The 24,290-nt window shown below is 44.4% G+C and overlaps 1 protein-coding gene across 1 annotated transcript; it reads right to left on the bottom strand.

The window, feature by feature from the left end:
- Positions 1–10,940: 10,940 nt before the first annotated feature.
- Positions 10,941–11,900, bottom strand: OR5C1 (olfactory receptor family 5 subfamily C member 1). Its single transcript, XM_077850483.1, has one exon. It carries the CDS (start codon positions 11,898–11,900, stop codon positions 10,941–10,943), a length of 960 nt encoding a protein of 319 aa, XP_077706609.1.
- Positions 11,901–24,290: the final 12,390 nt, after the last annotated feature.

The raw sequence follows: 24,290 nt of genomic DNA, 5'->3' as shown, positions 1-24,290 counted from the left end.
GAGCCCCGTCCCGGAGAAGCAGGAGCTGCACCAACCTTCCCGGGCGGAAAGGGGCTCCAGGGAGTTGGAGCAGGACCTGGGAGGGCGGGGATGCCCTCGGGCTCCCGGGGACACTAACAGACACCTGCGCCCCGGGAGAGTGCGCCGAGCTCCCTAAGGGCTGCAGCGCGCACGGCGGGACCCGGAGCAGCTCGGGGGGCTCGGGGCGGCTCCGCGGAGGGGGCTGCGGGGCGGGAGCACCTCGGAGGGGCTCGGGGGAGGCTCCGCGGAGGGGGCTGCGGGGCTGGAGCTTCTCGGGGGACTCGGGGGCGGCTCCGCGGAGGGGCCTGCTGGGCTTCGGGAGCGGGAATCCAACAGCGCAGGTTCCGAAGCACAGGGCGCCGGGACACAGCCCAGGATCCGGCCTCCTCTGGGACAGGCAGAGGCCGGGAGAGCTCAGGACAGCAAGGACGCTCCTGCCCCGAGCTGAGCAGATCAGCGGCCCTGCCCCGGAGCCTCCAGGCCCTGCAGACGGAGAGCTCCGGAGCTACTGCAGGAGCTGACTCCAGGGCTGCAGAGCTGGCCCCGCCACTGGGGTTGTTCCTCCTGCGGCCTCACGGGGTAAACAACCCCCACTGAGCCCTGAAACAAGCAGGGGGCAGAGCAGCTCCCCCAAGTGCTAACACCTGAAAATGAGCACAACAGGCCCCTCCCCCAGAAGACCAGCTAGACGGACAAGGTCCAGGGGAAGTCAAGGGACTTAAAGTACACAGAATCAGAAGATACTCCCCCGTGGTTTTTTTTTTTTTTTCTTTTTGATTTCTGTTTGCTTCTCCCACCCTTCCCCCCCCTTCTTTCTTTTTCTTTCTCTTTTTCTTCTCTTTTTTCCTTTTTTCTTTTTCTCTTTTCTTTCCTTCTTTCTCTCCTCTCTTTTTCTCCTTTTCCCAGTACAACTTGTTTTTGGCCACTCTGCACTGAGCAAATGACTAGAAGGAAAACCTCACCTCAAAAGAAAGAATCAGAAACAGTCCTCTCTCCCACAGAGTTACAAAATCTGGATTACAATTCAATGTCAGAAAGCCAATTCGGAAGCACCATTATACAGCTACTGGTGGCTCTAGAAAAAAGCATAAAGGACTCAAGAGACTTCATGACTGCACAATTTAGATCCAATAAGGCAGAAATTAAAAATCAATTGAATGAGATGCAATCCAAACGAAGTCCTAACGATGAGGGTTAACGAGGTGGAAGAACGAGTGAGTGACATAGAAGACAAGTTGACGGCAAAAAGGTAAACTGAGGAAAAAAGAGACAGGCAATTAAAAGACCCAGAAGACAGATTAAGGGAAATAAACGACGGCCTGAAGAAGAAAAACCTACGTTTAATTGGGGTTCCCGAGGGCGCCAAAAGGGCCAGAGGGCCAGAATATGTATTTGAACAAATCATAGCTGAAAACTTTCCTAATCTGGGAAGAGAAACAGGCATTCAGATCCAGGAAATAGAGAGATCCCCCCCCCAAAATCAATAAAAACCATTCAACACCTCGACATTTAATAGTGAAGCTTGCAAATTCCAAAGATAAAGAGAAGATCCTTAAAGCAGCAAGAGACAAGAAAGCCCTGACTTTTATGGGGAGGACTATTAGGGTAACAGCAGACCTCTCCACAGAGACCTAGCAGGCCAGAAAGGGCTGGCAGGATATATTCAGGGTCCTAAATGAGGAGAACATGCAACCAAGAATACTTTATCCAGCAAGGCTCTCATTCAAAATGGAAGGAGAGATAAAGGGCTTCCAAGACAGGCAGGAACTGAAAGAATATGTGACCTCCAAACCAGCTCTGCAAGAAATTTTAAGGGGGACTCTTAAAATTCCCCTTTAAAAAGATGTTCAGTGGAACAATCCACAAAAACAAGGACTGAATAGATATCATGATGACACTAAACTCATACCTTTCGATACTAACTCTGAACATGAACGGGCTTAATGACCCCATCAAAAGGCGCAGGGTTTCAGACTGGATAAAAAAGCAGGACCCAACTATTTGCTGTCTACAAGAGACTATTCTTAGACAGAAGGACACCTACAGCCTGAAAATAAAAGGTTGGAGAACCATTTACCATTCGAATGGTCCTCAAAAGAAAGCAGGGGTAGCCATCCTTTATCAGATAAACTAAAATTTACCCCGAAGACTGTAGTAAGAGATGAAGAGGGACACTATCTCATACTTAAAGGATCTATCCAACAAGAGGACTTAGCAATCCTCAATATATATGCCCCAAATGTGGGAGCTGCCAAATATTTAAACCAATTAATAACCAAAGTGAAGAAATACTTAGATAATAATACACTTATACTTGGTGACTTCAATCTAGCTCTTTCTATACTCGATAGGTCTTCTAAGCACAACATCTCCAAAGAAACGAGAGCTTTAAATGATACACTGGACCAGATGGATTTCACAGATATCTACAGAACTTTACATCCAAACGCAACTCAATACACATTATCCTCAAGTGCACATGGAACTTTCTCCAGAATAGAACACTTACTGGGTCACAAATTGGGTCTGAACCGATATCAAAAGATTGGGATCATCCCCTGCATATTCTCAGACCATAATGCCTTGAAATTAGAACTAAATCACAACAAGAAGTTTGGAAGGACCTCAAACACGTGGAGGTTAAGGACCATTCTGCTAAAAGATGAAAGGGTCAACCAGGAAATTAAGGAAGAATTAAAAAGATTCATGGAAACTAATGAGAATGTAGACACAACCGTTCAAAATCTTTGGGATGCAGCAAAAGCAGTCCTAAGGGGGAAATACATCGCAATACAAGCATCCATTCAAAAACTGGAAAGGACTCAAATACAAAAGCTAACCTTACACATAAAGGAGCTAGAGAAAAAACAGCAGATGGACTCTACACCCAGCAGAAGACGAGAGTTAATTAAATTTGAGCAGAACTCAACAAAATCGAGACCAGAAGAACTGTGGAACAGAGCAACAGAACCAGGAGTTGGTTCTTTGAAGGAATTAATAAGATAGATAAACCATTAGCCAACCTTATTAAAAAGAAGAGAGAGAAGACTCAAATTAATAAAATCATGAATGAGAAAGGAGAGATCACTACCAACACCAAGGAAATACAAACGATTTTAAAAACATATTATGAACACCTATACGCCAATAAGTTAGGCAATCTAGAAGAAATGGACACATTCCTGGAAAGCCACAAACTACCAAAACTGGAACAGGAAGAAATAGAAAACCTGAACAGGCCAATAACCAGGGAGGAAATTGAAGCAGTCATCTAAAACCTCCCAAGACACAAGAGTCCAGGGCCAGATGGCTTCCCAGGGGAATTCTATAAAACGTTTAAAGAAGAGGGAACCCTGGGTGGCGCAGCGGGTTTAGCGCCTGCCTTTGGCCCAGGGCGCGATCCTGGAGATTCAGGATCGAATCCCACGTCGGGCTCCCGGTGCATGGAGCCTGCTTCTTCCTCTGCCTATGTCTCTGCCTCTCTCTCTCTCTCTGTGACTATCATAATAAATAAATAAATAAATAAATAAATAAATAAATAAATAAATAAAACGTTTAAAGAAGAAACCATACCTATTCTCCTAAAGCTGTTTGGAAAGATAGAAAGAGATGGAGTACTTCCAAATTCGTTCTATGAGGCCAACATCACCTTAATTCAAAAACCAGACAAAGACCCCACCAAAAAGGGGAATTACAGACCAATATCCCTGATGAACATGGATGCAAAAATTCTCAACAAGATACTAGCCAATAAGATCCAACAGCACATTAAGAAAATTATTCACCATAACCAAGTAGGATTTATCCCTGGGACACAAGGCAGGTTCAACACTTGTAAAACAATCAATGTGATTCATCATATCAGCAAGAGAAAAACCAAGAACCATAGGATCCTCTCATTAGATGCAGAGAAAGCATTTGAGAAAATACAGCATCCATTGCTGATCAAAACTCTTTAGAGTGTAGGGATAGAGGGAACATTCCTCAACATCTTAAAAGCCATCTACGAAAAGCCCACAGCAAATATCATTATCAATGGGGAAGCACTGGGAGCCTTTCCCCTAAGATCAGGAACAAGACAGGGATGTCCACTCTCACCACTGCTATTCAACATAGTACTGGAAGTCCTAGCCTCAGCAATCAGACAACAAAAATACATTAAAGGCATTCAAATAGGCAAAGAAGAAGTCAAACTCTTCCTCTTCGCCAATGACATGATACTCTACATAGAAAACCCAAAAGTCTCCACCCCAAGATTGCTAGAACTCATACAGCAATTTGGTAGCATTGCAGGATACAAAATCAATGCCTAAAAATCAGTGGCATTTCTATACACTAACAATGAGACTGAAGAAAGAGAGAAATTAAGGAGTCAATCCCATTTACAATTGCACCCAAAACCATAAGATACCTAGGAATAAACCTAACCAAAGAGGTAAAGGATCTATACCCTAAAAACTATAGAACACTTCTGAAAGAAATTGAGGAAGACACAAAGAGATGGAAAAATATTCCATGCTCATGGATTGGCAGAATTAATATTGTGAAAATGTCAATGTTACCCAGGGCAATTTACACGTTTAATGCAATCCCTATCAAAATACCATGGATTTTCTTCAGAGAGTTAGAACAAATTATTTTAAAATTTGTGTGGAATCAGAAAAGACCCCGAATAGCCAGGGGAATTTTAAAAAAGAAAACCATATCTGGGGGCATCACAATGCCAGATTTCAGGTTGTACTACAAAGCTGTGGTCACCAAGACAGTGTGCTACTGGCACAAAAACAGACACATAGATCAATGGAACAGAATAGAGAACCCAGAAACGGACCCTGAACTTTATGGTCAACTAATATTCGATAAAGGAGGATAGACTATCCATTGGAAGAAAGACAGTCTCTTCAATAAATGGTGCTGGGAAAATTGGACATCCACATGCAGAAGAATGAAACTAGACCTCTCTCTTGCACCATACACAAAGATAAACTCAAAATGGATGAAAGATCGAAATGTGAGACAAGATTCCATCAAAATCCTAGAGGAGAACACAGGCAACACCCTTTTTGAACTCGGCCACAGTAACTTCTTGCAAGATACATCCACGAAGGCAAAAGAAACAAAAGCAAAAATGAACTATTGGGACTTCTTCAAGATAAGAAGCTTTTGCACAGCAAAGGATACAGTCAACAAAACTCAAAGACAACCTACAGAATGGGAGAAGATATTTGCAAATGACGTATAAGATAAAGGGCTAGTTTCCAAGATCTATAAAGAACTTATTAAACTCAACACCAAAGAAACAAACAATCCAATCATGAAATGGGCAAAAGACATGAAGAGAAATCTCACAGAGGAAGACATAGACATGGCCAACACGCACATGACAAAATGCTCTGCATCACTTGCCATCAGGGAAATACAAATCAAAACCACGATGAGATACCACCTCACACCAGTGAGAATGGGGCAAATTAACAAGGCAGGAAACCACAAATGTTGGAGAGGATGCGGAGAAAAGGGAACCCTTTTGCACTGTTGGTGGGAATGTGAACTGGTGCAGCCACTCTGGAAAACTGTGTGGAGGTTCCCTAAAGAGTTAAAAATAGACCTGCCCTATGACCCAGCAATTGCACTGTTGGGGATTTACCCCAAAGATACAGATGCAATGAAATGCTGGGACACCTGCACCCCGATGTTTCTAGCAGCAATGGCCTCAATAGCCAAACTGTGGAAGGAGCCTCGGTGTCCATCGAAAGATGATGGATAAAGAAGATGTGGTCTATGTATACAATGGAATATTCCTCAGCCATGAGAAACGACAAATACCCACCATTTGCTTCAACGTGGATGGAACTGGAGGGTATTATGCTGAGTGAAGTGAGTCAATCGGAGAAGGACAAACAGTGTATGTTCTCATTCATTTGGGGAATATAAATAATAGTGAAAGGGAATAGAAGGGAAGGGAGAAGAAATGTGTGGGAAATATCAGAAAGGGAGACAGAACATGAGAGACTCCTAACTCTGGGAAACGAACTAGGGGTGATGGAAGGGGAGGAGGGGGGGTGGGGGTGAATGGGTGACGGGCACTGAGGGGGGCACTTGACAGGATGAGCACTGGGTGTTATTCTGTATGTTGGTAAATTGAACACCAATAAAAAATTAATTTATTAAAAAAATAAAATAAAATAAAATAAAACCTGGACCTGGATAGCCCGGGTGGCTCAGCGGTTTAGCGCCGTCTTCAGTCCAGGGCCTGATCCTGGGGACCGGGAATCGAGTCCCATGTCAGCCTCCTTGCATGGAGCCTGCCTCTCCCTCTGCCTGTGTCTGTGCCTCTCTCTCTCTCTCTCTCTGTCTCGCGCGCGTGCGCGTGTGCACAGTCTCATAAATAAAAAATCTTAAAAAAAAAGAAATGTGGACACAGCACATCTATCACATGTAAGTGGACAAATGAAACCACAAGACTCATGGACTCAGATCATCATACACATAAACAAACGGTCAAATACAATCATGAAATAGCACTGAGGCCAGAAAGTGATGGTCATTCACACACGAGACACTCATAGCACCTTGTAGAGCTACTGGTACCCACCATGCACATTTGTGCTTTCTCCGACCACGTACTCTGTGGAATCACCCTAACAATGGGTGTTTGTGCACATGTTAGTCACACCTGACCCCTTCACTGATCACATTCTCATCACGCACAGCCTCGCACTTTCATGTACATGGTGCCGCTCATGTAGGCTCATGATGGGTCACCACATAGGCTCACAATGGCTCACCACATCGGCTTATGATGGGTCACTGCAGAGATGTATCACCCTGGAACGTCGTGTCCAGATGCATGCTGCCCCACCCCCCAATGACACCATTGCACAGTGACGATAAAGCATGACCATAGCCTCACAGCGACAGCAGGCACTCTCACACTTATACATGTGTCTCATGCTCACAGTCATACGTGGGAAGAATCTGCACACTCTCCAGCCTGGCCCTTTGGCTCAAGTGTACCCTCTGGCCTCTGCACCACAGGAGGGAACAGCAGCAGGGACCAGGTGTGCTTTGTCACTGGAGCATCTGAGGATGGAGTTATTGGCCACAACCTATGGGGTTTGGGGAACACGTTAGCTCCCCTCCAGAGGCCACACTGCCCCTTCCCCTGGGCCTTATCCCTGGGGCAGGAGGCAGCTCAACTCTGGGGCTCATTATTCCTCTTCTCTAGGGCCCAATTTGATGGGAGAAGGGGTGGTGGGTGCCGCCTCCAGCTTGAGGGCCATTCAGGAGCTCATGCATAGCGAAGGAGCTGCCCCTCAGCCCCTGTCATGTGAAGGCCAGAATGAAGGGTCAGGTTAACTCCTCCGTAACCCCAAGCAGAGTGACCGGGGTTGGGGGTAGGGGAGCTCAGGGTTTACAGCAGGAGCTTCTGAGGCCAACCCTCCTGTCCCCTCAGCTGTTGTTGGTGGCTTATCATAGGAAGTGGAGGAGTGTGGGTGAGAGTGTGCCCCTAATCATTGGCAATCTGTATGGCTGTGTGGCTGCGTGTATGAGTGTGTAGGATTGGATGCCTGGATGTGGAGAGCGTATTTGTGTCTCTGTGCAGCCAAATGTGTCATGAGCTTGAGTGCCTGTCTGAGTGCATAGCTGCATCTGTATCTGTGGAAAGAGGGATTGTGCCTATGAGAGTGTTTCTTCGTGCATGGATATTTTCAGTTGGGGATTGGGTCTGTAAAGCCCACCTCATTTTGTGTAGTAAGTGCCCTAAATCAGACCCTCAATTTCCCCCACCTTAAGCCTGCTCCTGTCCTGATTGATTATCTTGGTAAATGGTATTGAAGGAAATTTATTTTTTTATTTTTAAAAAAAGATTATTTATTTATTTATTTATTTATTTATTTATTTATTTGAGAGACAGAGAGAGGCAGAGATGTAGGCAGAGGGAGAAGCAGGCTCCATGCAGGGAGCCCGATGTGGGACTCGATCCCAGAACGGTGGGATCACACCCTGAGCCAAAGGCAGATGCTCAACCTCTGAACCACCCAGGTGTCCCATGAAGGAGGTTTAAAAGGGAAATACTGGATCAGAATTGGGGAGCTTACTGGACATTTCACTTTGGGGTCGAGGATCTGTTTCTCTTCCCTTTTCCTCCAGACTGGGCTGTTACTGCCTTCTGATCCTTCCTCTTCTCTTTTGTTTGTTTATCAACCAGACAGACCCAGCATAGTAGCCTGCAACCTCACGTTAATATGTAGGATTTATGTAGTTATCCCATGTGGCTGCTCCACTGATGCTATCCATGGATGTCTTGTAGGGCTAAGACTGAAGAAGGGGCCAGATGCCTCCAGAAACTTCCCTGATCGTCGTGGGAGCCTGTACATGTCATGAGAGCCCAAGAACCTACATAGAGGAGAAAAGACCACGGGGGTGGGGGGTGTTTTTAAATATAAACATTATTGAACTGAGGGCAAAGTTCATATTCTCGATCTGGAGGTTGCCAACTTTTCTGATAATGCCTCCAACCATTGTTATGGCATGTGAATTGTTACAGTGATAGGAAGTGAGAAGTGGGAAAGGATTATAAAACTCTGTGATGGGAGAAGGAGTTTTAATTTAGAGTTTGAGCCCCATACCTCTTCGCCTCTGGTCTCGTCACAGTCAAATCAAGGGAACTGGAGGGGGGATAAGCCAGGAGCTCCAGTTATAGCTCCTGCTATAACTCTTGGGGTCCATTCCTCTCCTGCTCCTCTGCATGGAAGGGCTTCTCAGGCAGAATGCAGTGCCTTAACCCTGCCCAGGTGTGACAGAGTCAAGGAGACAAAGAAAATCTATCAATATTGTGAGCTCTGGGTAGATGAAAATTCCAAAAGTATTGGGTCAGAAGCGTTCAGAGTTGCCCCAGGCTGAGAGCACTCTGGTTACCCAAGAGGTCAGGGTTATGGTATTCCCTCATCTAATCCCAATTCTCCCTCTAGATGTTGTAATCTAAACACAAAGCAGTCTACCATACTGGACCATATGCTAATATGAGTATGCTCATAACTCTGAATGAAATTTAAATGCATCAATAACCATCTGGTACCCCTAAGCTTTAGGATACATGAATCTTTTTTTTTTTTTGAATTTAAGATTTTGAATTTTTATTTTTCTTATTTTTCTTTTTTTTACATATTTTTTATAAATTTATTTTTTATTGGTGTTCAATTTGCCAACATAGAGAATAACACCCAGTGCTCATCCCGTCAAGTGCCCACCTCAGTGCCCATCACCCAGTCACCCCCACTCCCCACCCACCTCCCCTTCCACCACCCCTAGTTTGTTTCCCAGAGTTAGGAATCTCTCATGTTCTGTCTCCCTTTCTGATATTTCCTTTTTTTTAAATAAATTAATTTTTTTGGTGTTCAATTTACCAACATACAGAATAACACCCAGTGCTCATCCCTTCAAGTGTCCCCCTCAGTGCCTGTCACCCACTCACCCCCACCCCCCGCCCTCCTCCCCTTCCACCACCCCCTCGTTTCCCAGTTAGGAGTCTTTATGTTCTGTCTCCCTTTCTGATATTTCCCACTCATTTTTTCTCCTTTCCCCTTTATTCCCTTTCACTATTTTTTATATTCCCCAAGTGAATGAGAACATATAATGTTTGTCCTTCTCCGACTGACTCACTTCACTCAGCATAATACCCTCCAGTTCCATCCACATCAAAGCAAATGGTGGGTATTTGTCATTTCTAATGAGGATACATGAATCATTATCTATAACCCAAAACAAATCTTAAATTAAGACCCAAGACATGTCAATTTGATAGTTAAAACACTTTCTTATGTCCCACTCTCACCTGGTTCTGAACCTAGATTAACTGCAATAATAACTTCTGACTGTGACCTAAACTTATCACAAACCTTATCCAACACATCAATTTAACTTATCTAACAGATTTCTGATATGGACTACACTCTAACCCAAATGTAATCTAGCAATAAAAGTGAAACCTGAACTCCAGTCTTAAATTAGTCCTGTACCCCAAACCCTAAAAGTCCTGTACCTTCAATTATCTCTAATAAGAGCTCAAGTTTATCCAAACTCTGACTCTTAAATTTGTCCCAAACCTACTATTAATTAAAATCAACTCACATCCTATAATGTATGTGACTTCAATTCAATCCTAAATTTATCTGATTGCTTTTAATTCCAACCTAACCCTGGCTCTATCCTTACCCTAACTGTAGTCTTAAGCATAACCAGAACCTTAATCCAAACTCTATTCTAACTACTCCCATAATTCTGACCCTTTCCTAACGTCATCATATGCCTGAACTAATGTAGCTGGGGCCAGATTCTAACCTAACTGTTGGAATTTTAGGAATGAATTTTGTATCTTCCCATGTTATTCAGCCATTTCCCTGAGAGATGGAATATACTGGCTAATAGGAAGGGGTATTTGCTTTATCAGATTCAGTCCCATTCTGTGGCATAAGTACATTCTGAAGATGCTCTCTTGGGGTCAAAGAGCAGGAGCCAACTCACTGATTGTGAAGAACCTTACAAGGGCAAGAATCCAGGAACACTGGGAGCCAACATGTTTCTTACCTGGTATTTCTGGGAATCAGTCTTCTAGAACTATAAGTGATATATACATTGCACCTGGTAACATCTAGGGACTCAAGTTTTGAACACCGAGGAACCTAAGGCAGGTCAACAGCCACATTAACCTGATCTTGGTTCTGGCTCTAGGTCTAGAGTAACCCCCTATAGAGATTCTTGCCTCTCTCCTGTAAGCTTCTCCCCCTTTACAGTCTCTTCAACAATGACAAGAGACACCCAAGCCAGAGGTTCATCTATCTTTACCCACAGTGACAGGGGCCAGAAAACGACCTCTTATCTTGTCATAATTCCAACCAAGCTCCTTGGACCTCTTATTAGTGCTCTGGACCAGGGCAGCAGAATCGGCTCCAAGTCTTTCTGACTGCCTCCTTGACCTCCTTGTTGCGGAGGCTGTAGATGAGCGGGTTGAGAGCTGGGATGACAAGAGTGTAGAACACAGATGCCATCTTGTCGGTATCCAGGGCATAGCTGGAGCTGGGACGCAGGTACATGAAAGTAAGTGTCCCGTACAGCATGGCCACAGCTGTGAGGTGAGAGCCACAGGTAGAGGCTGCTCGCTGACGGCCTTCTGCCGAATGCATGCGAATCACAACCCCAGCAATGAAACCATATGACACGGCAATGACCAACACAGTGGCTGTCTGGATGAAGCCACAGACAGTGAAGAGGAGGAGCTCATTGAGACTGGTGTCATTGCAAGAGATGGCCAGCAGTGGAGGGATATCACAGAAGAAGCTGTTGACCTCCCGAGACTGGCAGAAGTTCAGGCGGAAGGTGAGGGTTGTGTGGACAAAGGCACTCACTGCCCCACTCAGACCTGATGCTCCCAGCAAGGCCAGGCATACACACCGAGACATGGCTGTTGTGTAGAGAAGAGGGTTTCTGATGGCCACATAGCGGTCATAGGCCATGGCTGCCAACAGGCAACACTCAGCATCAGCCAGCCCTGCAAACACAAACATCTGGAGGGCACAGGCTATGTAAGGAATAGTGGCGTGGGGCAGCAGCAAGTCCACTAGCATCTTGGGGCCTATGGCTGAGGAATAGCAGGCATCCAGCAGGGAGAGGTTGGCCAGGAAAAAGTACATAGGTGTTTGGAGCCGGGCATCCATACGGATCAGCAGCACCATGCCCACATTTCCCAGCAGGCTGACCAGGTAGACTGGCAGGAAAATCAGGAAGAGGGTCACTCGTAGGTCCCAGCGATCCGTGATGCCCAGGAGGATGAATTCAGCAGGAGTAACCCTGGTCCAGGTGAAGTTCTCTGTAGTCATCCTGCTGGACAGAGACTAAGGAGAGGCACTGAAAGCCAGGTATAAGAAATAGGTTATGCTCATCATGGAGGAGAAAGCACTGGGAGGCAGGAAGACTTGGGCTTCCATCTTACTTGTGTAACAAGATTGCTATATGTCCCTGGACAAGCCTCATAACCTCTCCAAACCTTCCTTTCTATCTCTAAGGAGTTGCTGCAACTTAAACTTACTGAGGGCAGGAATCTTGTCTATCTTACTCAGTTTTGTATCCACAGTACTGAGAACATTGCCTGGCACATAGTAGGTGCTCAACAAATTTTTGCTTAATGACTGAATGATGAGCAAGATGATAGCATCTGGCCAATGATGGAACACTCCATGACTCTAGATGCATTCTGCTCTCCAGTTTCCCAAGGAGGAAAAGAGACAATGAAATGGAGAGTCTTCTGACCCAAAAGGTAACTAGTAATGAATCTTGAGGTTCTGGGAGAAACTCTTTCCATTGGAATAAGACCTGGGTGAAGAGAGCGCAGAAGTGGTCTAGTATCTTGGGGTGATAACAATGAGTGGACAACAGAATATTTGGATGTATTCTAGGGCCACATTCTCCACCTCTCTGAGCCTCAATTTTCTCATCTGTGTAATGAGCAAAAATGGTACAAGGATTAAATAAGATAATGCATGTAAAGCATCTGTCTCACATAGGGCCTGGTAGGATCAATGAACTGAATTGAGCTAATGCCTTGCCTCACTCACTACTGGAAGAAAGCAAACTTACAGGCAACCAAACAGTGTAATTTCCAGAAAATGTAACATTATTTCACATTCCTGTGCCTTTGCACTTGCTCCTTCTGCCTAGAACCCATTTCCTCTTTTTGTATTTGGCAAAATTTATCTCTAATATAAAGGCTTAATTAATGCACCCAAAGTAAATAAAACTTGCTTGTACCCTGCTGCAATGGGGCTTATATCTATCATGACACATCATCATCCTGTTGCATGAGGGGGCTTGGAGCTCCTTGATTCAATATTCATTCAACCAACATTTATTGAATACTACTACACACTGAGAATTGCCCTGCAATTCATTTACTTCCAGTGTATAGTAATAATTCAATAAATAGAATGTATAAAACAGTGAAAAGAATATGAACATAAGCAGCATGCAGACTTGGTTTTGAGTTCGGGTTCCACTACTTTCTGGTGTGTAAATTTGGGCAAGTTACTTCCCTTCTCTCAACCTGTTTTCTCCTTGTATTTTAAGAATCAGACTGTTTCTGTTGGAGGGTTCTATGAGGGTTTAGGTGTGCAGCATAGGGCCTGGAGCTGAGTAAATGCTCTTTCCTCTTCCTTAGAGGGAAGTTTAGGTGTTTGGCATCTACTGGTGCCTGGTGAGGATGATGAAGGTCTTCCTACAAAGCATAGCTTGGATGAAAAAAATTTCATGGTGTCACATGTTGGTGAGGTTGTGCTGATGGAAATGTAAATTGGGACATTTGAAAGGAATCTGTTAGTTAAAGACCCAAAACTGTGCATACCCATGTGTCTTAGTCTGCTGTGACTGCTCTAACAAAGCACCATAGACTGTGTGACTTTAATAACAGACGTTTATTTCTGGTGGTTCTGGAGGCTAGGAAATCTGAGATGAGGATGCCAGCATGGTTGGCTACTGGTGAGAGCCCTCTTTTTGACTTGCTGATGGTTGCTTCCTTGCTGTATCCTCAAATGGCAGAGATAGATAGCAAGCTGTTTGATCTTTTCTTATAAGGGCACAAATGCCATCATGAGGACCCCACCCTCACGACCTCTTCAAAATCTGATTATTGTCCAAAAGGCTCCGCTTCCAAATTACATCACACTGAGGGGTAGGGCTTCAACATATGAACTGGGGAGGACACAATCAGTCCATAACACCTAGTAATTCTGCTTCTTGGTGTTTACTTTTGAAAACTCTCACATGTGTATACAAGGAGACATGCACAAGAGTACATTCACTCCTGGACTGTTTGTAATGGCCAAACATCAGCCAAGCCTAAATGTTTATAAGTAGGCTCATGGGAGTTAAACAGGTCTGGGTTCAACTTATATATATTAATGTTGAGAAATCTCAAAAACATAATGAGATGAAAGCATGATTTTCAGAAAAATATACAAATTGATGAAAAAGCACAAAATGATTTTTATGTATATGTATATGACCCATTCTGCCAGGTGCTCTGACCAAAGATGGGATCCCAGCTAAAGAACCTCAGGGCACTTCAGAAAGTTGTATCACTTTTGCCCCATACACACATCCAGAACTAACCTTTCTTTTCTATTATGATTCAGGGTCACTTTTTCCTAGGAAGCTTCATCTCAACACCCAACTGTCCAACCTCTCATGTTGGAGCCCCAGTCACTAGACTCTGTACTATAGACCTCCTCCATCGTTTTATAATTACCTAAGTGTTTGTCTCTCTCACCTAATCAAGCATTTGGGACTCTGCCTAATTCTTCCCTCTATCCTTGGGGATACAGAATTTTAAGGATCTTCCCCTCCTCCTTAGTGGGGTCACTGGTGGAGTTCAGAAAGCCTCTAGGGATAGAGAAACTACTTGTTCTCTGTGAACTAATCAACTGGATGGCTGAAGTTCTGCATTCAGAACCCATTAGTCAACCCCTTGTGTGTTTCAGTGTCCTGTCTGGAAAACAAGCACTACTCACCTTCACAATGTGAGGAGCAGAGCTGCTTCAAGTGCCTTTCCATTTCTCCATCTGTAAATGGGGACAGTGACACTTCACAGCTTTTAAATTGCCTTGAAATTTTTCAGTGCAAGGATCCCCAGACTTCAATTATGGAGTGTGTGTGTGCACATGTGTACACATGCACAAAACACAGTTAATTCTCCATTAATTTCTCTCCCATGAGAATATTCTAGCATATCTTTCCTTGAAGGTCAGAAAATTGAGTTCCAAAGAATGGGGAGTTGTTCCAAGATGCATAGCCATGAAGGAATAAAGTTGGGGCTTAAACTCACATCAGGGTCCAAAGGCAATTTCTTTGTCTCTAGGCAGAGACTCTAACTAGATCGCTTAATGGCTCACCCAAGCCTGATGGTTGCCACTGTCTTGTTTCTGTTCTGTGATCTTTAGATTGAGCAGATGGGCTAGATCAGTGGTTTTCAGTGTACGCTATGGACTTCCGTCATTAGAATTACTGGTGAAGCTTTGTGTAAAAATATATGGCTGTGCATGGTGTCCAGAAATTCTGATTCAGTTGATCTAGAGCAGGCCTCAGAAATAGGTACTTGAAAGAAATTTCCAGGTAATTGTGGTATGCTACATGATTTGGGACTCCTGGGCAGCAGAGTTTCTCAATCTTGAGTGTGCATAGGAATCAACCAGATATCTTGTTAAATGCAGATTCTGCCTCAGAAAGACTGGGAAGGGGCTGAGATTCTTCTTTTTAAATTTGTTTTTATTGAAGTTCAATTTGCCAACATATAGTATAACACCCAATGCTCATCCCATCAAGTGCCCTCCTCAGTGCCCATCACCCAGTTACCCCAATGCTCCACCCACCTCCTCTTCCACAACCCTTTGTTCATTTCTGAGAGTTAGGAGTCTCTTATGGTTTGTCTCCCTCTCTGATTTTTCCCACTCAGTTCCCCTCCTTTCCCTTCTAGTCCCTTTCACTATTTCTTATATTCCCCATAGGAGTGAAACCATATGATGATTGTCCTTCTCCGATTGACTTACTTCACTCAGCATAATATTTTCCAGTTCCATCCACATCACAGCAAATGGTGGGTATTTGTCCTTTCTGATGGCTGAGTAATATTCCATTGTATATATAGACCATATCTTCTTTATCCATTAATTAGTGAGTTGAAGGACATCATGGCTCCTTCCACAGTTTGGCTATTGTGGACATTGTGAGATACCACCTCGTACCAGTTAGAATGGTGAAAATTAACAAGACAGAAAACAACAAATGTTGGAGAAGATGTGGAAAAGGGGGGACCCTCTTGCACTATCGGTGGGAATGCAAACTGGGGCTGAGATTCTGCGTTCATTTCTAGCAAACCCCCAGATGCTGCTGATGCTGCTGGTTTGGGCACCATGCTTTAAGTAGTAAGACCCTAGGTCATATTGGAGAGCATTTTCAGCTCTGACATCTTAAAATTCTAACTTTCTGGAGGATTCTTTTCCTGCTAGCTCCTTGCTCTCTGTTGGCTGTTTTTTTTTTAATAAATTAATTTTTTATTGGTGTTCAATTTACCAACATACAGAATAACACCCAGTGCTCATCCCGTCAAGTGTCCCCCTCAGTGCCCGTCACCCAGTCACCCCCACCCCCTGCCCTCCTCCCCTTCCATCACCCCTAGTTCGTTTCCCAGAGTTAGGAGTCTTTATGTTCTGTCTCCCTTTCTGATATTTCCCACACATTTCTTCTCCCTTCCCTTATATTCCCTTTCACTATTATTTATATTCCCCAAATGAATAAGAACATACACTGTTTGTCCTTCTCCGATTGACTTACTTCACTCAGTTTTGTTGGCTGTTTTGACTGTTTTGACCCATCCTCTCTCTCCAGGCCCTAGTATACTCATAAACGCATTTAAGTTTGGTGAGGTTGGCCTCTTGGCATTTCTCAATATGTGGCTTGACTAGTTCCAAGCAAGTTCCTAGCCCATTCCTCTTTGACACAGGCATTTGATATGTCTTAGTCCAGATACTCTCCCTATGATGGTGTGTAGTTACTGGGTTGTTAGGATATACCTAGAAGGTGGAGGTGGGTGGGGAGATCTTCTGGCAGAGCACCTTCAATTCAGCCCTTGGGGTGAGAATGGTAGGGGCAGGTAGCAGGGATGTCCCCACTCCAACATAGGAACAGGAGGACTTATACTCTTCTTGGGCCCTGGGAGAATGGCCTCTCTCTGTTTTTGTCCTGAATCCTTCCCTCTCTGCTGTACTAGACTCCATGGAGACTCCCTCTCCATCTCCTTTGGGCACTCCATGATAGCTGGTGGCAGGGGAATGCCAGGGATGACTCATTCTTTGGTACCTGGGGAGGATGGAAAAGTTTGGTTAAGTGGGTCCCAGGTTCTGTGTGAGGAAGACAATCATGCTACTTGGGGAGAGGGATTCCCTTGGCTTGCTTTCCCCATTATTCTTAGGGCTCAATATTTTATTATTGGCTATTGTGGACAATACACAAATTCTTTTTGTGGTTCTCCTAACACTTCACATTGTTCCTCTTGCCTGAAATGTTCAACCTCTTCCTTGTCTACCTGAAAATCTCTTCTTGTTGCAGAATGAGCTCAATATCACCTTCTGCAAGAAGCCTTCCAGCATCTGTCGCAGAGACACTGATGCCCTTTGTGCATCTTAGAGATGCATATGCAAGAGCATGATTCCAAGACTGATAAAGAAATGTGATTGTGTTTGATGAAGCAGCAGACTGGAAGTAACCAGAGGCCAGTGCCAGCCATAGAGTCAGCACTCAGGAAATTAGATAAACGTTCTTACAGTGGGCCCAGGCACAGGTGATTTTTAAAAGCTCTCAGGATTGAAAACCACTTGGAATGTCCTTCTAGGGTTGAGAACCTCTCCCCAAGAGATTGGAATGGGCTGAGCCTGAAGTTAGGGCTGAGTGGCCCAGCCCTGTGTGGATTGATGGTTATGGGGTGGGAAGCTGCAGCCTGGAATCACCCTATTTCTATGGTGTGTCTTACAGCTAACCTGTCATTCTTGTTAGCAGAATGTCTATTAGTTCACAGAGCTAAAATTTATTGTGCTCTACTATTTTCTGGGCTTAAGATCTTAATGATAAACTCAGTAGCCATGGTTCTTTTTTTTTTTTTCCATGGGGCTTACAGGGAGAAATTAACTAAATAAAAATGCAGGGGAGAGTGTTTCAAATGGGAGTAGTATCATGTACAAGGCCTGGAGGCGGGAAAGTAAATGGGACATCTGAAGAAGTGAAGCACGTGGGGCTGGAGCTCAGAGAATAATGGGGAGTGAGGTGTGACAAGCCCAGAGAATTAAGTAGAGGCCAAACAACAGAGCATTTCAGGCCATGCTAAATACTTATTTATGTATTTTATCTCCAAAGTGATGAGTTGCTCCTGAGAGGTTGAAGGGAGGGCAGAGACATGGTGAGATTTACATTTTCAAAAGATCACTCTGATTGATATGAGCAGGAAGGGTTGGGGGAAACTAGTCAGGAGCCTGGTCACAGTCCAGGTTCAAAAGGGTGGTGATCTGGTGAAGGCAGGGCATGTGGGAAGGGACATGGGAAGGCAAAATTCAAGTGAAGCTAATCAAAGCTCTAGGCATTTCCCCAGCAAGGGTGCCATATGTTTTGTTTTGTTTTGTTTTTATTAAAAGATTTTATTTATTAATTCATGAGAGACACACAGAGAGAGGTAGAGACATAGGCAGAGGGAGAAGCAGTTTCCCTGCGAGGAGCCCGATGGGGGACTCGATCCTAGGACCCCAGGATCATGACCTGAGCCAAAGGCAGATACTCAACCTGAGCCACCCAGGTGCCCCACAGGGTGCCATTTGATGTAGATGTGTCTATGACTCTGGAAGGTATGGGTTGGGCACAAGGAAGGTATGTGGCTGACAACAGGAGAGTGCTCCTAGGATTTTGGTCTCAGCTCGATGACCTCCCATAGAGCAATAGCTCCTAGGAGTGTGCACATTCTCCTCTAGGCAGAGTTGCTCATGAAAGAAGAGTATATTGTGGTGAGAACTTCCCTTCCTATCAAGGGATTGGAAGTATGTTCCATTGACTCACCTCTACCATGGCTCAAACTCTTAGGCTGACTAAGTGGCATGCCTATTTGTACCAGAGGAGCACCCTGTTTGTTGGCTTACTGTTTCTAGAAATGCAGGTGCCACTAGGCCCTATAGAAGATGTAGATCCTGCAAATGCCCTGTCACTATTCCTGTGGTGATGCCTGCAGCCTACTGAGACAGTAGGTGAAATTTCCACCAATACCTGCTATACAGGTGGATCTAGACAGAGCAACCGGCCCACATGGACTGCAGTCACTATTCAGCTCAACATTGACAACCATCCGGATGGAAACAGGAATGCTCTATAACAGCCAGTGGGCTGAACTCAGAGCAGTTTGGCTGGTGATCACCCATAAGCCCTGGGCATTAACCCTTTGCACTAACAGTTGGATTGTTCTAAAGGGATTAATTCTATGGTTTGGACAATGGGAAGCCAAAGGATGGATGATCATGACCTGTGTGTGGTCAGGACACGTGGAAAGCCATTTGGGTTCACCAGCAAAAGCCCGAGGCAGTACTCACTGTCTCCCATGTCCCAGCTCACAAGACACTGATCCCCTTTGGCAATCAAGAAGCTGATGCCCTAGCTGATGCCCATAGCAAGTGGCCCTTCAGTAGATACAGCAGATTGGGTGCATAGAAAGAGCAGCCACCATACTATAGTGCTTGGGTAGGATGGCATATTGTCCAGGATGTCAGATTGTTTATGAAGTACAGTGACTTGGGCAATGCACTGACAGCATGTCCTGTGTGTTCTAAACAACACAAACCAAAGCAATGGCCAAACAAGTCTGGGGCCAAGATCCCAAGTGGTGAGGCTTGGTGAAAATATACATTATCCCCCTCCATCCAAGTGAGTGTTCTAAGTATGCCTTGTATGGACCCTGTCCGATCTAACCCTACCTTTCCCCTGTCGCTATGCAAGCCAGGCTGCCATCCTTAGGAACAATGCTACCTTTCCGAGGCAACATGTATGGTATGAACAACCAGGTAGAATTCTTAAAGCTGCAGCCACGTTGAGGACATCTAAGGATCAGGCCACAAGTATAATCCTTGTAAAGGGGAAAACCTCATACATATTCCTACTACAGATCTTTTTTACTTTAGATTTCTGCTGCTCCTGCAGTGTCTAGTCACAGGATGGGCACTTGATAGAAGTGCCTTTCTACAGTGGGCTCCCTTGTATGCCCTGAAAAAGCATTAATCCAACTGTTGGGTATGTGGGCAGCTGCCTGTCTCTGGCTCATCAGGATTGCCGTGGTACGCATCAGCACTCCAGGGAGGGGATTGGAAGGTGCTCAAGCAGCACATAAAGGAAGAACAAGCTAGGACTAGTACTCCTAATACATCTGATATTATCAATGCTGATCCAGAAACCTGGGCCTTGGCACATTCCATCAATAACACTGGGCATGGATATTCTTTTTCTGTCAGTCAAACTATACAGGCAGCCCGTCAAATTGGTGACTGAGAGGGTTCTAAAAATACCACCTGCAGAGACAAGGGTGAGTGCACTCAGATTTGGTATGTGTTCACGTAGCCTATTCCAGGTTAGACACAGAACACTCAGGCACAGAACAGAAAAGCCACTCAGAGCAGAACCAACCCAGTCACACCAGGGGTATGGGATGGATATCACTGGAACTATGTAGTCATTCTGTCACACTAAAGTGTAGCAGCTATATTGGTACAGACTGCATGCCCTGGCCAGATATTTATTGGGTAGCCCCAAAGGGGACCCACTGCTTGTATGGCAAAAATTTTGGTCATGGTTTCCACCTGGATGGTTGTTGGGTCAATGCATCCCAGGTTTTCCCTGGGCGCAGGGGAGAACCCACCCCTTGGAAACAAAAATTGTCAATTTCCCTCTCCTCAAGGCCAGATGGACCTACATTTTTTCCCCTTACTGGTATGATCATTTTGCCTGGAGGACACTATAACACACGTAAAAGCCCTTACTAAATTTATAAGCTTTAATGATAGTTGGTAAACAGCCTTAAATGACAGTTGGTAAAGCCTGCCTTTCCTGAACACTGAAATGTCTTTATTTTTTTTTTTAATTTTTATTTATTTATGATAGTCACAGAGAGAGAGAGAGGCAGAATCACAGGCAGAGGGAGAAGCAGGCTCCATGCACCGGGAGCCCGATGTGGGATTCGATCCCGGGACTCCAGGATCGCGCCCTGGGCCAAAGGCAGGCGCCAAACCGCTGCGCCACCCAGGGATCCCCCTGAAATGTCTTTAATGAGAAAAGCTGTCCTCCAAAATAGGATGGATTTGGACATTACTACTGTCTTGCATTATTACTGTCTTACTGTGCCATTATGTAAACAGTATGTTGTGTGTTTATATCTGATAAATCTGCTAATGTATCCTCTTTTTTCCCCTTTTTTTCTTTTTTTTTTAAAATTTGGGTATAGTTGACACACAATGTTACATTAGTTTCAGGGGTACATTATAGTGATACAATCATGTTATGCAATGCTCACAAGTGTAGCCACCCTCTGTCACCATGCAACACTGTTTACAAGATCCTTATGTATCATCTTTATTAAATCACAGGAAGACATAAGTGAACTGAGCCCAAGCCTAGGAGACTTAATAAATCAGTGGTTTGGATCATGGGGTTCTTAGTGGAAAAATATGTTACTTTTTCAGCAATCATTACCTTCATCTGTATTTTCTTTTGTATGTGCCTGTACTGTTGCTATGGTATCTGATGCAGCCGGATAGCCACCAAACGAGCCACTTCCACGCTAGCTCACCCGCTTGCAGACTGCTCAGGGCACATTGTGGAATCTTACCTGTAAGATGGTAAGATGGGGCCCAGGGCTGTCGTGGTGAAGGAGGTCACCGAGAGGACCTGACCTCTGGTTGACCCTGCCCACTGCACATAGCTCTGCCCACTGCTCCCACAGTGGGAACCATTTTCAAGGTCACAGCCTTGAGAGAGCAAGGTGCTGAGACACTCTGGATGGCAAAGTGACCGAACCCCTAGGAGGCCTCTCTATATACAAATTTCTACCATTCTGGCAGATGAGTGTGGCTATCTACCCCTCTTGTGGCGCCCAAGACAAGCCATGCCCTGAGTGTAAGTTCCCTTGCATATTAACACTGCCGTCTGCCAGTCGGAGTGGCCTATTTCCCTCCATGGTCACTTCTGTCCTCCAAGTAGGCAGGCCAGTTTGTGACCCAGGAGGCAGAGATCCTGTCTCTCTCCCCCACCGCAGCTGACCTGCTCTTTCTGTCAACTGGTGGCTCTGCATAGGGGTGACCACCCCAAATACCTACTATTTGCTTCGACTTGGAGGGACCTGGAGGGTATTATGCTGAGTGAAATAAGTCAATCGGAGAAGGACAAACATTATATGGTCTCATTCATTTGGGGAATATAAAAATTAGTGAAAGGGAAAAAAAGGGAAAGGAGAGAAAATGAGTGAAAATATCAGCGAGGGTGACAAAACATGAGAGACACCTAACTCTGGGAAATGAACAAGGGGTAGTGGAAGGGGAGGTGGGTGGGGTATGGGGTAACTGGGTGACAGGCACTGTGGAGGCACTTGGTGGGATGAGCACTGGGTGCTATGGTATATGTTAACAAATTGAACTCCAATAAAATAATAATTTAAAAAAACCCCTAAGACAGCCTACAGAATGGGAGAAGATATTTGCAAATGACATATCAGATAAAGGGCTAGTATCCAAGATCTATAAAGAACTTATGAAACTCAACAGCAAAGAAGCAAACAATACAATCATGAAATGGGCAAAAGACATCAACAGAAATTTCACAGAGGAAGACATAGACATGGCCAACAAGCACATGAGAAAATGCTCTGAATCACTTGCCATCGGGGAAATACAAATCAAAACCACAATGAGATACCACCTTACACCAGTGGGAATGGTGAAAATTAACAAGACAGCAATCTTGGGGTGGAGTCTTTTGGGTTTTTTATGTAGAGTATCATGTCATCGGCGAAGAGGGAGAGTTTGACTTCTTCTTTGCCAATTTGAATGCCTTTAATGTCTTTTTGTTGTCTGATTGCTGAGGCTAGGACTTCCAGTACTATGTTGAATAGCAGTGGTGAGAGTGGACATCCCTGTCTTGTTCCTGATCTTAGGGGAAAGGCTCCCAGTGCTTCCCCATTGAGAATGATATTTGCTGTGGGCTTTTCATAGATGGCTTTTAAGATGCTGAGGAATGTTCCCTCTATCCCTACACTCTGAAGGGTTTTGATCAGGAATGGATGCTGTATTTTGTCAAATGCTTTCTCTGCATCTAATGAGAGGATCATATGGTTCTTGTTTTTTCTCTTGTTGATACAATCAATCACAATGATTACTTTACAAGTGTTGAACCAGCTTTGCATCTCGGGGATAAATCCTACTTGGTCATGGTGAATAATCTTCTTAATGTATTGTTGTATCCTAATGGCTAGTATCTTGTTGAGAATTTTTGCATCCATGTTCATCAGGGATATTGGTCTATAATTCTCCTTTGTGGTGGGGTCTTTTCCTGGTTTTGGAATTAAGGTGATGCTGGCCTCATAGAATGAGTTTGGAAGTATTCCATCTCTTTCTATCTTTCCAAACAGCTTTAGTAGAATAGGTATGGTTTCTTCTTTAAACGTTTGATAGAATTCCCCAGGGAAGCCATCTGGCCCTGGACTCTTGTGTCTTGGGAGGTTTTTGATGACTGCTTCAATTTCCTCCCCGGTTATTGGCCTGATCAGGTTTTCTATTTCTTCCAGTTCCAGTTTTGGTAGTTTGTGGTTTTCCAGAAATGCATCCATTTCTTCTAGATTGCCTAATTTATTGGCGTATAGCTGTTCACAATATGTTTTTAAAATCGTTTGTATCCTTGGTGTTGGTAGTGATCTCTCCTTTCTCATTCATGATTTTATTAATTTGAGTCTTCTTTCTCTTCTTTTTAATAAGGCTGGCTAATGGTTTATGTATCTTATTAATTCTTTCAAAGAACCAACTCCTGGTTTTGTTGCACTGCTGGGGATTTACCCCAAAGATACAGATGCAATGAAACGCTGGGACACATGCACCCCAATGTTTATAGCAGCGATGTCCACAATAGCCAAACTGTGGAAGGAGCCTCGGTGTCCATCGAAAGATGATGGATAAAGAAGATGTGGTCTATGTATACAATGGAATATTACTCAGCCATTAGAAACGACAAATACCCACCATTTGCTTCAACATGGATGGAACTGTAGGGTATTATGTTGAGTGAAGTAAGTCAATTGGAGAAGGACAAACATTGTATGTTCTCATTCATTTGGGGAATGTAAATAATAGTGAAAGGGAATATAAGGGAAGGGGGAGAAATGTGTGGGAAATATCAGAAAGAGAGACAAAACATAAAGACTCCTAACTGGGAAACGAACTAGAGGTGGTGGAAGGGGAGGAGGGCGGGGGGTGGGGGTGACTGGGTGACGGGCACTGAGGGGGGCACTTGACAGGATGAGCACTGGGTGTTATTCTGTATGTTGGCAAATTGAACACCAATAAAAAATAAATTTATTATAAAAAAAAGAATATAAAAAATAGTGAAAGGGATTAAAGGGGAAAGGAGAGAAAATGAGTGGGAAATACCAGAGAGGGTGA

The sequence above is a fragment of the Canis aureus genome, chromosome 16 (assembly GCF_053574225.1).
Source record: "Canis aureus isolate CA01 chromosome 16, VMU_Caureus_v.1.0, whole genome shotgun sequence".
NCBI lineage: Eukaryota > Metazoa > Chordata > Mammalia > Carnivora > Canidae > Canis > Canis aureus.
This window is presented reverse-complemented; position numbering and strand designations above follow the sequence as displayed.

Excerpts from the sequence above, each read along its gene's own strand:
- OR5C1 (XM_077850483.1), bottom strand. The coding sequence starts at position 11,900 with ATGACTACAGAGAACTTCACCTGGACCAGGGTTACTCCTGCTGAATTC.